Genomic DNA, 17,287 nt, shown 5'->3' with positions numbered 1-17,287 from the left:
GGGCGATATCTCATACCTGACTCTCCACTGTCCTCACTGCCGCCCTCCGACCCCCCATTCGACGACAAAAGCGACTCTCCCGACGCTGAGCGTGATGGGGGCGTGGGCGAGATATCGGGGCGGCATGGTGGCGGTGACGGCGACGGGGCTCCCACCCCCGGACTTTGCCGGTCACCCAAAAGGTATGGTTCGAGGAAGGCATCGCTTCTGGAAGAAATTAATTTGTTAGTAAGTTTTAATTCAGCGATCGTAAAGTGTGGTTGGAAAACAAATTCACCCTACGACTCCGCGTCCGAACATAACAATGCTTTTAACCACTCATAAAACATATTATTAGGGAATGTGTATAATGGGAAGTCCAATAATCCTCGAGGGCTATACAGCGGAAACGGGTTGATTTATTTACAACGAAAGCACTCTTGTACGTTCCGAAAACAAGGTATATTATGGAAATTGAACAAAGCACGGTTTGGATGAATTTATTTTTATTGGCTAAGGTAGAATAATGAATTTATTGCCTTTATAGAGGCGGGGTCAGAAAAAGCGCTCGTTTTCCATCCTTCTATTGTAGGAAGACACTGGCTAAAAATACAGAGATTTTAATTATTACTTCGTCCCGGACTTTTCTTGTTTGAAATTCTTCGTCTATTTATGTAGCAGTTCGCTTTTATTGCATCATTGCCATCGTCTCTTCCTCGTGTTTATTAGTCCACCGCATGTGTCACTTTGACGACATTTATATTTTTGGTACGAGGAAGATGCACTGGGAATCAGACTTGGAATAAATTTGCATCTTCCGTTATCCGAGACAGTCCAACGCTTTGCTTTTATTACAAGTCTCGTGTCCAACAAACTAAAATATTCCAATTTATTTTTGCCAAAGTGCTTTCAGCAAGTCGTGTTTTCTCAAATTGGACAGATCACTTAAATGCCGCACACTTGTCACAGTTATTTACAATAATTTCTTAAAATAAACAGAGTCTGATTCAAATGGAATCTGAACTTCCTGCCGGTGAAAGTGACACTATAAAAATAAAAAAAAATTATATCAAACTCAGAAAGAGAGAGTTTATTTTTGTTTTAAAGGTAATAATGCACGAAAATATAATGTTTTACTTAAATGTCACACGTCCCGGAAGTTTGTAAGAAATTTAACATGTAGATAAAAAGTATCTTATCGACATGCAAATATCTTATTAATGTTCGTTTAAACGAGTTTTTGTATTTCACGTTTATGTTCGATAAACTAGAAAATATTACGCCGCAAAAGTATGTTTAGAGAGCAATTTGTTTAATAGACACTTTTTACTTATTATAGATAAACACGATCGGTATATTTTGCTGAAATCGGGTTTACGATATTATAAATTATTTTACTTTTACAGTGAAGGGCGATCACATATTAATATCAAATGGAGTTCGGTTTAAATTTGGATTTAATTAAATAATGATGCGTGGTTTTCATTTTGCCATTAAAATTTCCATGTATTCAATTTCGTATCAGTTTTTAATGGGAATTATAGAGATGATACTACAATTTTATAATAAAAAAACTATTGTTCTTGTTACATAATACTATTCACAGAGTGGTTTTTAGACCAAATTGAAATAGGTAATTCAAGGATCTTAATAATAAAATGACGACGCCCAGGAGCTAAATCGCCGACTAGTTTCCTGAATAAAAAATCTCGTCTCGATCGAATTCCGTATTTTGCATAACTATCAAGCGAATGATAGTTGTAGGCGTTTAATAGGATCTTTAGAAGTAGATACAATAATTAAAATGGCAACTAATAGCATTGAAAAAAATCCAACCAAACACAACCGACTACTGTGAAGCGTTCATTTTTCATTCCCTATGTTATTTGTTTGTAACTCATGTTACCGACCACTTCATAGAAATACTAATGCGGCTAGAAATCGTTTCGTGCGCGGTTCAATGTCAAAGCACAAACAAGCTATTATATCTCCATAAACGTTTTTCAGAATCCCAAAGTGTTTTCAACTCCTTAAAAATTAACAACTCATCTCAGTTAAATTGTATTGCCGCCCCCACAATGCAGGCGCTAATTGGCCAATGTTCAATTGAACGAAACAGTTAGGTATAAAGCCCTCGTGGTTTTTCCGCTGATTATTTCACACTACGTCGTCACCTAATGACCCGTCCAAGTTCCATTAGCTCCAAGACAATCAAATCTGATCCCGTTGTAATGCGATCGCTTCCTCTAAATATCATTAAAACGAAACACGTGCTCGGTAGCAAAGTTGTTTATTATTTGTTAAGTGCCAGAATCTAGACGGTCTACATAGAATAAAAAAAGTGCTTGGAGTGTTGGAAAATTGCCAGCCAACGCCTCCGAAAATTCCGTCTTCTGTTTCGATTTCACGACCCGTTTAAATGCATAAAAGAGTTTTCACGATTTTCCGAACAGATCAAAAGCGCGGAATCGATAATTGAGTTTGCCGGTGCGGTTAATAAACCCCGTTCAAATAGAATTTTTATTGGGCATTTAACACGTTCTAATCTCATCATGTTTCCAGACATAAACATCTTCAGGTAATTAATAATTGATAATGAGGGGACACGGTGTTAAAAGGGTGAATCTGCGTTTGTCAGACGACAAGGATAGAACCTAGATGAACATGTAAATCTGTCTCTTTCAGTCTGGTTCGTGGATTTATCGGGGGTTGCTATGGAGGCTGGGCGACGCTTCATTGTCCCTGCATCATCCGGAATTATGGGAAGAAGAGAGTGACTATACGATGCCGGAGGCAAGAAAAGGGGAAAAGAAAGTATGGGAAGAGGGACGTCATCTGGATCCTTTCTCGGGTTTCCACCCGTCGAGAAACTCTACACTCACAACAGGTGTCGGAGCTCTTCAAGTGTTGTGATTTAATCATTTGTGATCGATGCTAATTGATTGGCCGAAGTGGCTGTCAACCGGAATTTGCAGGAAGTGTATCGTACAATTACTAAATATGTAAATGGTAATCACTGATGATGAGTTGGGGAACACAAATAATAATTAGAAGGAAAATACATTTTCATTTAACAGGAAATTACTTTTATGGAACAATATCTATTCATTCTATTGAGCAATTAAATCAAATTATAAGTTGACAGACCGCAAATTATTTTTTAAAGACTGTGCAGGAGCCCATCATGTTGAAAATTGGTATTGATATTTCTAATTAGAGTACATCTGTTCCTTGTTTTTTTTACTTCTAGCCTCTCCTGAATTATACAGATCTAAATCCTCGAAAGAAACGGTTTCCCGCACATTCCTCGTATTAATATTTACTGACGTCGGTCTTCTCATCTGCTCACCAGTTAAATATTTAAAAGCTTTCCGTATAGAAAATTCACCCCTGCAAACCCCTAATTAAATTGCTCTCGGACACAAACACGAAAAAATCGCGAAAACTAAATAAATTATCGTAGTAGCCTGAATCTGTCGTTCGTTTCGATTGTCACACAGGCACAGCCCACTCGTTTAGTAAATGAGAGTGAGAGACAAACAGAACAATCAACGTGAAATGTCAGTTCGGTTTGACTAAACTAACAGAAATGGGAGTCGATAACTTGGTCGGGAACTTTGAAATGTAACAACGTTTCTGCTATTACAATAACACGTAGTATTGTGTTGGCAGAGACGAAAATTGCATGCGAAGTCGGCGTTTCAAGTGTCAAAAACCAACCGAAAGTGTCGGAAATACAATGCTTACTTGATTGAAAACGATCACAGAAGTCAAATTTTCCAGACGGTTGAGGACACCATCAATCTTTGTCTGGAACCTACACGTTCTATGATAATTTGAAAGTAACTCTATATAAGTCCGGACAAGTTTTCAACATTTGATTTTGACAGTTCGGGGAAGTGGTTTCGACGAGTTGTTTCCAATTAATAATTCCACTACTAATATAACCCAGTAAGGAGATCAAATTTTAACAAGAAATATGAGATTCAAAATTTGTATTCAGACCTTGTTGCGTTTTTCTTTTAATTTAAATGTCTCTCTTGACGTTGCCAAGGAAACTGGAATTAGCTCAGTCGGTCAATTTTCTAGAGGATTCAAGATAAACTCTCTCATAATTTGGTATTCCGGGCCGTGACAGGATTCCAATTTGTAATTTTTTTCTCGCCCACATAATCTCGTTAGTTGGCACGTAAGGAATGAAAAATTGCAGATACTTGGAACGGGGGTTCTCCAAAAGTGGAAAATTCTAGATTATAGAGGATTTTAGAACGCCCCAAAAACAGAAGTTGCCGATAAAAACTGAAGTTATAATGAAGTCGATGTCTATTGTGCGGCGTTGTATTCAGCAAAAGAAAAAAGAGAAACGTGTACGGCTTATAAATCATCGGAATTATCAGATTATCTGTCAAATCTACATAATTCAATTTCCTTAATTTGTTGTGACTTATGAGTCATGAAGTATTTATGCGCCGTCGACTGTTCATTAATTTTTTTCATAATAAATAACTCGTTATTACTTCGTGGATACGATCGGAAAAAAGGGCCAATAAACGGGCGTTGGAATTTGAAATCTGTTCCCAACAATATTCTAAAGTAATAATTAGTAGGTTTCAAGTGTGAAAATGAACAAAAATCATAAATTTCGCTTGGTCAGGTACTTTGGTATTCAAACATTGTAACCGCGATCAAATTAGTTTTATGCCAGAATCGTGTTTTCAAACTGAATTAATTTTACTACAATTTAAATGAATTAATTAAATAATAAACTACAATGTTGAAGTAATTTTACACTTAAATTCAATTTGAGTGCATTTTGTTGTAAAACACAATTAATTGGTGTGGGCTATTATAAAAATTATGACACTGGAAAATTATGAAGCTTGTTAAATCCGTTGGACGAAAGTTTTTAAACTACAATTTTAACTAAACTTTCCTTGAACTATCTTATCAATTAAATATCAGTCCAATGTAAATGTAAATATCATGCACTATTTATTTGAATGGATAAACTATGTTTATCGAAATGAACACGAATAGCACAAATAGAAGTAAAATTATTCATCTTTAAATCCAGTACAAACGAAAACTGTGTGGGTAGCCTTCATTTAAGTCACTGCAAGGCCATAATAAAATCGCCACAATTTAAACAAGTTTTACAAAAATGAAAAAAGTCATTGCCCGGGTTATTGCCCCGATTTTATAGATAATAAAAATCTTAAAATATCAAATCCTATCGGAAGTAAACACCTAATAAAAACACATCATTATTTAACCTGTGTTGATTTTAGTTATGATTACGGATTGAAAGAAAAATTATTTAAATAGCTCCTAAGAAAAGAAATAAAAAACACTTGTGCATGAAGCGCTTATTTTATTGCGCGTGTGGGAGTGCATGAGAAAGTTGTACCAACAATTGCTTAAAAAAAGAAAAAACGATCTTCTGAGCTCATAAATGTTGTTTAGGAAAACTTTTTGTAAAATCAATGAAGTGGATGCAGATTCTTCTCCCCGCACCTTTCCATTTACCTTTAATTTCCTGCTGCCAGTATGAAATATTACTACTAAAACGAACTTCTTAGGAAGTTTCCTGTCAAAGCTTGAGGAGCTTTTGAAGTACTTCTACATCATTGATACCTATTAGTCATTCAGATGTAGTTTAAAACGGCAATTTTCAAAACGTCTGACTTGCTCAGTCGGAAACGAATGGATGCACTTCCGGAGCTATTGTGAGCGCTGTCGATGAGTGAAAAATTGAAAAATAAGTCCGGAAATATTCATAACCACAGAAGTCCGGGTTGAGAAACTCGTAATTTTATATTGGCAGTAAAGTCAAGATCACAGTCCTCCTTTCTCAACTATCTGCGTCAATCCCATACTTTCCCCAATTACTTCCCCACAAACTTAATTAGCTTGGTAACAGTTACAACAGCACTTTCGATCGATTCACCATCCATCTTACCGTGGCTTGAAGTGTCCCAACTCGCCGTACCTCCTCGACGTAAACTGTGTCTGTGAAGTCGGTGTTCCACACCAACTCCTCCTTTTATTGTCGACAACCGATGTTCCCGTGACGGGACTCAGACACAAACTGCCCCGTGTCCTGGGAAGTCCCGTGTTGTTGTTGGGACTTCGTAAACCGTTGTCTAGTATAGTTTCGGGTAACATGGTGGAAACTACATGTTCTGACAGCACTGGACATAAATGTGGGAGCGATGGCGTCACGTACTCACATCACTCACGTCCTCGTGGTGCCTGCGATATGATAAAGGGATGCCAATGTGTTGCACTTGAGCGATACACCCGGAACAGATTAAACGGGGTGGAAGAGGGACTGGGATTATTGACGTTTGATAAAAGCTTTACTATCATTTGTTGTAAGTGTGCAAGCTGTTGATGGGTAGATAAGATGCGAGGGTGATGGATGGATGGATCCGAAACGACGATAAGCTAGATTTAGCGAGATGTGATGACCGAAGACGCAAACTTTTATTTTGATGTGTTGTTGTCGAATTTCCGTAATGGCTTTTTTTTACGAGCCAAATATGACATCAAAGCTGGAATTCCCTTCTGAGACTCATAACGCAAATTATGCACAAAGGTGGTCATAGTTCATAGTTTTGCGACGACATTCCTTTATATAATTTTGGCCACGGCTGTATATACAAGTCTCCGGGTATTAACTTGAGACCATGTTGGTGCGAGCACTGTAATTACACCGACTCCGCTAGATTAATAAACTTTCCCATTAATGCAACCGTTCAAACTTTGATATTAACTGAGAATGTGCACGTAAAATTAATTACTCTGTCGTTTATTGTAGGTGAATAATTTTGTTTGCAGAAGATTTCACTAATGGTATAATTAACGAACGACACCCTCTATCGCCCGCACAATCAAACGAACGCTCCAAAAGTAACAATCTAATAAAAACTTACTGTTCCTCCTCCACTTGAATGCAACGAAATTGTCGATTTAACGATCGGGAATTTTATCTCAACGATACAACGCAACAAAAGAGGAATAATTAAAGCGACTTTATTATCTTTCAGAAAAATTTTATAAGGAGGGTGAAATTCCCGCTCAATTAAATTCGCGTTGGTTGTTTTCTCAAGAAACACGAAAAGCAAGTTTTGACATTTTAAGTAAATACACTTTCTTTGACCTTTAACTTTAATGTGTTGAGGTTACTTTCCAGCTTAATTGGGGCCTCTGAACATACCGAGGATTTTTGTTAATACATTAAGCGTACATTTAAAAGTTTCAGGGAATGTTTGCTTTTCACGACGCAACGAGTTTTAGAAAACTTCTATACTGCAACTCGGCAGGATTAATTAGATAAATAATTTAGATATAGCGCTGCAATTTGCGCTTGCAGCCATTCCTGAACGAATAACGGTTGTTAAAATAGCGAAGCAACATGACGATTTTTTGTTTGTTTGATAAAGTTCGCAGTTACAATACATCGACTGTTTAAATACCGTCGAGCGTATAATGGCTCTAATTTAATAAATGAGCAAACTACATTTCTAGAATGATTTGTGGTTACACAACATTTCTGGCTCAACTAAATGTTTTGGGCACATCGAGACGGTTCTAATCGATGAATGTGCATAATTGAGGCTCACAAATATGTGTGGTATTAGCAGGAAATCGAGCAGTCCTCATGTTAGAGTGAATTCCGGGCAATGTTGTTTTTACGACGGTGGATTTAAGAGTTTATGATAGGTTAAAAACTGGTAGAAAACATATTAGATTTCCCGAAGTGTTTCCTACTTAACTTAACTTGGGAAAATGAAGCAGAGTTGGATAACAATTTTAGATCAAAAAAAACTAATAAATATTTGAACTGACCGAAAGAAGATAATTTGAATGTTGTGGGAAATCCAATCTTGTAACACCAAGAAACGGCAAAAAATTAGCAGCAATCATGATATAATAGATTTTAAAACCATTGAACTCTTACTGATAGAAGATTACACGAGTAAATATTGACTTCTAAAAATAAAATGTAATTATTGTTTTTGGTGCTAATACGAATCTAATTCCATACCGTACCACTGAAAAAGTAAGATAAATGAGGTCTAAACAGCGAAATAAATAAAAAGTTTGCGGTCTGAAAGTCATCGTTAACTTATTCAATGAATAATTAATAGAGACATCAAAGTTTTTCGGCCCATTCAGTGGAACTGTATTCCCGCAATTAGTATAATTGCAGTAAACTGAATACAACAATTACACAGAAAATAAAGCAGCTAATTAATAGCTCAGTTGCAAAATTATTCAGAAATCTTTCGTAGATTTAATCTCCGGATTTTAGACAAGTTAAATTAAAAACTTTCATTATAACCAATCAATTGATCACGGAAAAGCGCGTTATTTCGTAAACCGGTTCTATCAAGTACAATTTTCCCAAGCTAACCGCATTTCCCGTTTGAAAACGAGCAATTCCTTTCTAAAGTTCAGCCAATAAAAAGTTTTTCCGTCACAATATTGCACCTCTCAGCACGAACTACACGTGTTCTTGACATGTTTCGAAATCCACATATCCATAAAAGGAGCTTTTGCTATGACATTAAATCAGTGAAGAATTCAATCAATAAACAACTCCTGTTTAGTATAAACACAACAAATCACGTGAAATTACCCACTGATAGCAAAAAAATCAAATTTCCTTCTTATCTCCCTCGACAAAATCCTGCTGTTCAACCCCCAACTTTCAATAACTCAAGGTGGGCGTCAACGTGCCCGGAGCAGATCCTATCCTTTATCTGCAACTTCTGTGAAGAACCCTAATTGTACCGGATCAATTCCTTGCAATAAGTCAATAAAGAACAAATGCCACACGCTAATGAACTTTTCTTGCAACTATTTCAGTGTTTCCTTTTTCGATTCCGGCTCCGGAATTTTGCTTTATCGAGTGTGAATAATAGTGAAAGTCATAGGTCGTCGCTCCAACTTGAAAATGGAAATATAACCATGAAGTGGCTGTGTTGCCGTTTACTCTATTACGTCACCGGCAAAAAATTTTCACATGGATGTAGGTTTGGCACCTTTTTTTTCTTCCACGACAACAAACAGAAACGCAAAGAAAACAAATCGTGGCGCAACATACCCAGAGAATGGAATGTTGATGAAACTAAATTAAAATTAATTGTATGAGAAGGCGACGTTCTTTGTTTGTTGCAAAAACATACTGGCCCATTTATATACAGGGAGACAGATTAATTATTTTGACGGTTACTTATGGCTTTACGTGATCTGGTTGAATGACGAAGAGACGGAAGAGGATTCGCGAAACTCAATTAGTGAACGAAAAGTTCATGCAACAGGCGCAAGTAACGAAGATCTAAAGGATAAGAGGAAACAATAAAGGAGAAAATGAGCAAATTTTATAACGCTTGCGACGAGTGGACTTTTAATATTCAAAATTCCTTTGATCTGCAAAGTGATGATAAAACGCGTGACCTTCAATGGTGCAACTATCGGTAAACAATGAAACGAGTGTTGAGAAGTTGGCACAACCATAAATTTTAATCCGGTAAAAAGGGAAATGTGGGAAATGCGGTAGCTGCTGTTGTTTTAACTTTCCCCTGAATTTTTTAGTTACTGCCGTTTTCAGACCACGTTTACAACTCCGGGCCAATAAAACGGTTTCTTTCACACAACAATAAAAGGGGAAAAACGTGGTAACGACGGATGATGACCCGATTTCGAACTAGAACAACATCGATAAGCTCTGTTAAATGCGCGTACGTTAATTGAGATGTGTCATTGAGAAACGTTAATTAAACTTAACTGTTTTAGAGGTCGTTGCTCTAAATCTTCGAAAATTTTGCGCCCCGACCTTCGTTTTATTCTTGATCTGAATCTTTACCAGGTTAAATATACACAACCACCGGATATTCAGGCGAGATTGCGGCAGGAAATAGATACGTGTCAGATTTTCACGGTAGTACACATGCTTTTCTTCATTATTGTAAACGCATTTAATTAGAGAGCAGAGCTTTTCCGGGGCTTCCGCCACCAAATAATGCAATGTTAACAAGTCTAACGGACCATGAAAGATGGTGTATGATTGGATCTTTTGAAGTACCGAATAAATCAAACAACCCTCAGGGTATAAAATATACATGATGGGTGGGAAGCCTGCAGCACTCTCAAAGCTCCGTTTCAAAGAGGAGCGTTCAGCGATATATTGAATTTGTCGAAGCTCGCAGCTTATTATTTTTCACATACCGGGACAATACTCCCAGACTTTTACTCAAACTATTGAGGGATAATTACGAGAATTCGTGTTTTCAAAACGTATTGTTTCGGTGTCAAATAGTAAAAGTGTTGCAATTAACCCACTTTGGTCGCCACGCACTTTCTGAATTTTTCACGCCCGAAAAAGGAGATTCTTGATTAATTCAAACGAAAAAACTCATTAGATAAGCGTCAGGTTTACATAATTGGTAGCTTACTTAACAGGTGCGTCGTGACATTTTATTAATAGTGATCGTATTTATAGTTTTCAAGTCTACTTTCATTCGATGAGCGCGATGTTCTACTTTGGGAGCTAACAATGCAGTTCGAGATAAGCCGGTGAAATCCATAAGCGCTGGTCATTTTAAAACTTGGTGAAATTTAATTTCCACGTCTAATCGCATAAAAATAAAGAGCTCGTTACTGGTGACCTAGCTTCGTGTCAACGTGCATTAGAAAATATTTTCAGAACACGAAATTAATTCGGCGTATTTGTATTTGTAATTACACAGGGTGCAACTGGGCGGATGTCGCCGACAACATTTGCAATTTGATAGTTTTTCATTTCCGGCACGTTTTGGGTGATTTTAAATTCATAATAGCCAACGAAAGTGAATAATGAATGCAAGCAGCTTTTGTGAGGCGATACAATGTGGGTTAAACGAGCAACTAAAAAGAGTCAAATTTAAATGATGGATTTTGTCCTCGGTCAATCGTCTGCAATGCTACTTTCAAAGTTTATTACAAACTTGAAGGCCTTGAGCCTGCTGTTAAACTACAGCCACTTTACTTTTTATTACAGTGCATCACTATCACATCAGTAGCTACTTATGAATGAAAAATTCATGGTCTAGGGGAACTCATTTCAATTTGATTGAAGTGGAGCCTGTGAAATTGTTGTTTTTGCTGCGAATCCGGTCAATTCCTCGAACTTGATTGATGATAGATTTTCTATCTCAGATTTAATTCCCAAAAAAAGAGCCGTTTCGCCGCTCAGATGAAAATGCAATTAGGAGACAAATGGGAAAAAAAAGGATCTGTCGTGGGTGTATCGTATTCAAAACGTGTTCCGAGCTAATTTTTCAGCAACCTCTCCAATTAGCTCAAAACCTCCCTCATACCTTCTGGTAATTCAACCACTTCACAACGTGTCACAAACCGATCACTCAACAATAGCACGTTGCTTCGCCGACCAAGTCGCGAACTGAACTGCAGAAAACCGGCAAAGCAGGAGAGAGCACGCAGCAGGAGTCGGTCCGGTAAACAGACAAGCGCGTGCCCGACTCTGATAGTGAACTGGTCTATGTGTAATTGTACACTGCAACCTGGGCGCAGAATGATAACAGGGATTATGTTTGGTTAATTGATGACTCTTCGATCCCGGATTGATAGCAGGAAACGTGATGGAGATTAGATGGGTCATAGATAATGGAAATGGGGCCATAATGGTGATGGAACGGTAGGGTAATGGACTAGAATGCTGTAAATCTATAGCATAGTACCTTGTTCGAAGTTGTTACAGTAAACAATGCAGGAATGATTAAGTAATAGGAGAATGACGAAGAGCAAGAATACCGCATAATCGTATCATTGTTTGGAATTCTTTTATTAACGGACATTAAAGGAATGCAGAGACACTCACTGGTGGTTTAAATTGTTCGGTTTAAGACTGGGAATATGACTAATAATCAATATTCAAAGAGGGGGACCCCACGTTTTATTTAAGTCGTCTGGTACTGACTAGACACTGAGAGGAATACCACAATCTTAATTAAAATCAGTTTTATCCTTTGCACTCAGACCAATTTGTGTTAAGTCCTATGATATTTTTAAGGCCGGAAGATTGGTCACGACGTTTTTGTAGTCAAGAGAGAAAGCGGTGACAAAACAGTCTGTTACAGTTTCCTATAACAACACAGTTTGGTCGGCTCTTTACAAGTGCCAAGACGAAAAAGTCTCCTCATGTTTTCGCCCAAAATAAGTTATTTATAATTACACTGGCAAAACCAAATATAATAATTTCTTGCCAATATTTCGATGAAATTACGTAAATCTCGGAATTAAAATATAACTTCTCAATATTGTGACTTTTCGGAAAAACCTGTGGACGTTTCTAATGAAGTTCACGGATATCAATCAACAGAATTTATCAATGATGGTGAAATGTTGATGCATTTAAAGATAACCGATGATTTTTTTAGATACGAATAATTTTTGTACTTCCCGGAAATCCTTGTCTCTATCATGCACGAAAACTATTTGTTACAACGATTTTCCAAATGACAGGTTCTATTATTTTCTCGTTAAATTCATATTAAGAGTAACATGACTGGTTGATATATTATGGGGAAAAATCGGACCTAAAAATCTTGCTCTGATTATTATTATTATTAGCGCGCAATTACAACTAAATAAATTCATTATGCATAATTATTCGAGTTGTTCTACAAAAAATTATCAATCTACTTTCATTTCTCGGTAAATTAAAAACTAAAAAAAATGTTTACTGAGTAATCTATAATGCCATCCACCCAGAATTTGAGCATAGTGAACTCCATAAAATTCCACTCACATTTCCTGCATTTTATTGACGCTCGCTCTCATTACCTTAATGAGCAATATAATAAAATACTGAAAATTAAATTAATACGCTTCGCACATTTAAATTCTTCTTTCTTCTTTTCCACAGATGCGTGATATTTATCGTTGAAATTATTCTACCAGCTACAATTTTAGAGAATGTTCTTAATATAGTTCCTGGTGAGTCGTCCAGTGCGTCAAAAAAATTCCCATGATACTATTTCAATTTTTTGTCGGCGACCAGCTGCTAACAGATTCATACAAAAGATCGCGATTTGTTTAAAAAATTCTAAGCAATGTAATCGTAAAAGTTTAAAATTTTCAGGGACCGAGACTTTGTTCAACTTTATATTAAACCTGACAATTGAAACGTGAGTGCAAATCACAAGTAGAGAATTTAATAAGAACAAGATTTGAGTGGTAGTTGGACCAAGTTCAAGTTTGAGAAAGTTTAATAAGAGTATTCTTAGATGACAAAGGATTGAAATACTATAATTTCGCGGTTCGTGCGATTTAGCAACTATCAATCTAAAACAACAATAAACCATTGATATAACAACTAGCAATTCGTGAATTCTCAAAGTCATGGACTAAGAAATCTCAGGTGTGACCACATGTGTCTTTTATTATTGCCCTTTTCAAAAGTTATTGGATTTAGTCTGGATGCCAGAGAAGCGATAAAATTCGAACCGGCGGATTTAACATTTTCTTGAATCCTCTTAAATTAATCGCCGACGTGATTTGGTTCGCTGTCAGCACAGCTAATCAATAAATGAAAATTCTAATGGATAAAATATCGCGTAAAAAACTCAATCCATTAGATAATCACGATCCCAATTATGAAGCGCCGCCGCAAAAATCCCAACAATAACCAATCAATCCAGATTCCATGAATAAATCGAATGCCATTTACAATATAATATTTACTGTACAAATTACAAGCTCACAAATATTAGCTTGCCCCATAATTCACTTCACTTCCATTTCAACAATACAAAATCGGCGAGGGTTGCTAACCGTTCGTTATTATTTCAAGCACTGCCTCTCTTTCTCCACCCATTTATATTTATTAAATTTTTATTAAAAATGATGTTCGGGTGAACTTACAACATACCGGAGCCAATGCAAATACGTGTAGCCACCATTAAATGAAAGAGAGGCAAAGCAAACTTTGTATTTCATGCAAATTCGCATAAATAAACATGAAACGGCCAAAACCAGACGTAGAACCTCCCTCGTCACACTAGGGTTGAATAATACCCAGTTTTAATTCGAGAATACCTTCTCCGTTTCCCTTTAATTAATCGGTTGTAATTATATCCTGAATCGACAGAGGAGAGTTCTAAAATATTTAGTTTCCAATTCGGTGTTATTGCAGTTCGAGAGATAAAATTTTACGATGAAAACTCGGATCGGTTATTTTTATTTGAGACGAGGGTACAAAGACCTAATTCAATTTCAGGAGAAATTTAAGCGCTCGAACTAATTGACACGCTGATTGATTTCACATCATCCCCTTATGTCCTCCAATCAAGTCCCGCATGACCCTTACACCGACAATAAGTTATTCTAAACGATAAATACTCAAAGAATGTCATTGATCTGTCGGAATTAATTTCACCACGAGACGGAAACGAGAGAAAACTCATTCCAGTAGTTCCCATACGCAACGGTTGATCGTACAGGATCAACTATTCCCCTCGAGACACCGTTCTAAACGTTCCGCCGTTGCGTTCAACTTAATTAATTACTGCATGATTTTTTTAGAATTCATTTATTCTCGTTGCCAAAAATCTACGATTTTATTTCACGCCTGGAAATTAATTATCTCGGATCCGGAGTTTTTCCGAGACGGACGGCCTGCAAATTAATATACAGTTTCTAATTGAGATTTCTTATTTACATTTAAGTGATCCCGTCTCGCCTAATTAAACACGACGAGCTGACACCCCGAACGATGGCTGAGAAGGGTTGAAATAAAAGTATGGTTTTATCAAGGCACGTTTCATTTCATCCAGAGCATGTGTATTAAAATTTACGATGGCTATTTGGCAACTGCAGGCATCTTCTTGGCAACACAAAGTTTAAATTGGTTGCAGCAAGATACGCGACATGACAAAAGCACGCTTCCAGAGACTTTTATTGTTGAATAATTTAGTTACTTACAGCGAGGAGGCTCATTATTGGTAGTAAGGCGACAACTTACCTGAAACAGAAAACAGAAATTAGCGACGGGTTCAATTGTACAAAAAATCCGAAAATGCAGTAAAGAAGTGTGTTCTGCGGATGTCAATGACTCATTATATAAGAGTAAACCGCCAAAAAAGTGCTCGCGCTATCTCCGCATCGCGTTGCCTTGGGATAATGACTCACTTGAACAAACAAATGCCTCCCAGTGATGACTGCAATCACAACAAACTTAAATTCCCGTTAATCTGATTTGTTTGCGAAAACTGGCGTTCATTGTAATTCACAATCTCTGAAACACAGGTAGCCGTTTTTTCACAATTACGAGGGGAGTAGATGGCTCCCTTCGTCGTTTTCTTTTATTCTCCTCCTTTGCATAATAATATATTTTAAACGCAAAAATCATTTTTTATCGTGACACTTTTGATAAAGCCGTCGGTGCTTTGACCCGGTGCCTATCAGATAATAGTGTGCTATGAGGGGACACAGTCACTTGTTCATTCAACAATAACTCATCGATTTTTGGCCGACTCGATTCGTTGTGGCTATTCAAATATCTTTTCTATTTCCTATATTTATTCATGAAGCGACAGGATCGAGAGGATTCAAAAATAATTTATAACGTGCTAGGTAGTCTGGACACGGATTAAAATTGATGGAGGCGGGTGGCACACTGAGGATTATCACGACGAGTTCGATTTTTTAATAGAATTATTTGAAGAAGTGAGGGGATAAAAGTGATCAGCAGGGATGAGGACACCCTGTAATGTAATAATGCAAAGGGTGTCTGCGGAATATATCATGTTCATATTAATAAAGGATGTTTACAGGAGCTGCTTAATTAATCAATTACTCCTTTAATTAATTTACAGCGCCCTTATAATGTAGTCGCTCGTGAGGGATACTCTAAAAATCTTTGCAAAGTAATGCTACCAGACACTAATGGTAAGACAATGGGAAAAACGAAAACTCCGACATAAAATCTATATCGCGAAAATGGATATAATTTGTGACTCCAGGGAGCTTTTGCCGCTAATGCTCAAAAAAAAAGCAAGCGCAGCGAGCACCCAGCCAGAACCTTCAAAGCAAATTACCTACACCACACTGTTTTATCACAAATTTCTATAATATATGCCTTGGAGTTTCCTTTACATGCTTCACTACCAGAAGTCTTGGCACCTCAGGCTCTTTATACGCCCACTGTGCCTGCAATTTCAGGGCCCCTCGACGACAATGGTCTCTAATTGGGTTTCAACAGTTGAAAATCGGCAATCGACGGAATTAAGGGCCATTGTAACGGACTCATTGTGGCAGAACGCATTCAAATCAGCTGCTGTTCTCTCGCAGATGTCATTTCCGGACACCCGCATCCATTTCCGGAGCGCTGGGTTATGTGACCCGGCGCACTTTCTTGCATCGCTGGTCGACGAATTATACAATGCGCGTACGAAAAAAAAGAAAAGTCCGGAGGGGTCTATTAGTCCGAGACTCAGACTGCATAGGTTTTGTACAAAAGGCCCTTTACATTCGGGCTGCGAACGAAGCAAAAAAGTATGAATAGATGAGTACCGCACAAAAAACGTCCTGCAACGGCTTCAAATCTTATAAAAAAAGTCTAAAATCTAATGGGTAATTTTTTTCGAAAAACTTCCCGATCCTTCCTGCGACCAGACGGCGAAAGTCGAGACACATAACTCTGCGAATTTCCAAATCGTGTTAAAAATGTAAACATCCTAATTGCGGTTGTCGCATTCCCACCTCATTCCGGATTTTCCGGAGTCCGACCCAGACTTAAGATCCCATGATAAATTAACCATTATCGTCTCAAGCGCACGATCCTTGGAAAAAAAATCGTGACGACTTCAAGTTAACTCGTAGCGACATTTCAGTCGGCGTAAACATTTTCGGTGTGATTTATGTCGGTGGATTTTTCTTCGCTCATGTCTACTTTATTGAATATTTCAGATCCAATTTTGTGGAACTTTTAAGTTCACCGCCCAATTTTCATAACAGGTGGATCTCAGGAACAAAGCGTCATGTAAATCCCAATAAAAATAAATCATTGCGTGGAGTTGTACTTCTAAAACAGAAGTTTACATCTGTCCTGGAGTTTGGTCATAATTCTGCCGGTAGGTAACTCTCCAGAGACGCGTATCAAGACGAGATAAGGATGAAAACATGATAAACTACCGGCATTTCTCAAATACGAGACATGTTGATGTTTATTTGGGCTTTGATAACAACGAAATCAATCTTGTTGAGATCGATCGTATTTTCGTTTCTTTGTAATTAAAGT

The 17,287-nt window shown here is 37.3% G+C and overlaps 2 protein-coding genes and 1 long non-coding RNA gene across 9 annotated transcripts in view; 1 reads left to right on the top strand and 2 right to left on the bottom strand.

Moving 5' to 3' along the window:
• Positions 1-17,287, bottom strand: part of spri (Src homology 2 domain-containing protein sprint) — a 53,473-nt gene that overhangs the window by 3,775 nt on the left and 32,411 nt on the right. For 4 of the 7 annotated variants that reach the window (XM_088044472.1, XM_088044474.1, XM_088044469.1 and 1 more), the window contains one exon: positions 17-207. In XM_088044472.1, coding sequence (XP_087900598.1) covers positions 17-207 — 191 coding nt within the window. Of the gene's footprint in view, positions 1-16; positions 208-5,938; positions 6,230-17,287 lie in introns of those variants that run through there. The other 3 variants (XM_088044470.1, XM_088044471.1, XM_088044473.1) reach the window with 3 other exon arrangements.
• On the top strand, positions 2,157-3,060 carry LOC148170067 (uncharacterized). The gene is made up of 3 exons (XM_088043492.1): positions 2,157-2,278; positions 2,348-2,557; positions 2,665-3,060. Exons 1-3 carry the CDS (start codon positions 2,157-2,159, stop codon positions 2,915-2,917), a joined length of 585 nt encoding a protein of 194 aa, XP_087899618.1. The 3' UTR covers positions 2,918-3,060.
• LOC148170066 (uncharacterized) lies at positions 6,142-11,683 on the bottom strand. The gene is made up of 2 exons (XR_015770657.1): positions 11,346-11,683; positions 6,142-6,231 (listed from the first exon to the last, which is right to left on the bottom strand). It is a non-coding gene; the product is annotated as an uncharacterized LOC148170066 (long non-coding RNA).

The sequence above is a fragment of the Gnatocerus cornutus genome, chromosome 8, assembly GCF_029298725.1.
Source record: "Gnatocerus cornutus isolate USDA-ARS CGAHR chromosome 8, icGnaCorn1.1, whole genome shotgun sequence".
NCBI classification, from domain to species: domain Eukaryota; kingdom Metazoa; phylum Arthropoda; class Insecta; order Coleoptera; family Tenebrionidae; genus Gnatocerus; species Gnatocerus cornutus.
Note: the sequence above shows the minus strand (reverse complement) of the source record. Positions and strands in the feature narration are given on the sequence as shown.

Coding starts and splice junctions, on each gene's coding strand:
- LOC148170067 (XM_088043492.1), top strand. CDS start 2,157: ATGACCCGTCCAAGTTCCATTAGCTCCAAGACAATCAAATCTGATCCC. Junction 2,279..2,347: donor AGCAAAGTTGTTTATTATTT/GTTAAGTGCCAG, acceptor GAAAATTGCCAG/CCAACGCCTCCGAAAATTCC. Junction 2,558..2,664: donor CCAGACATAAACATCTTCAG/GTAATTAATAAT, acceptor TGTCTCTTTCAG/TCTGGTTCGTGGATTTATCG.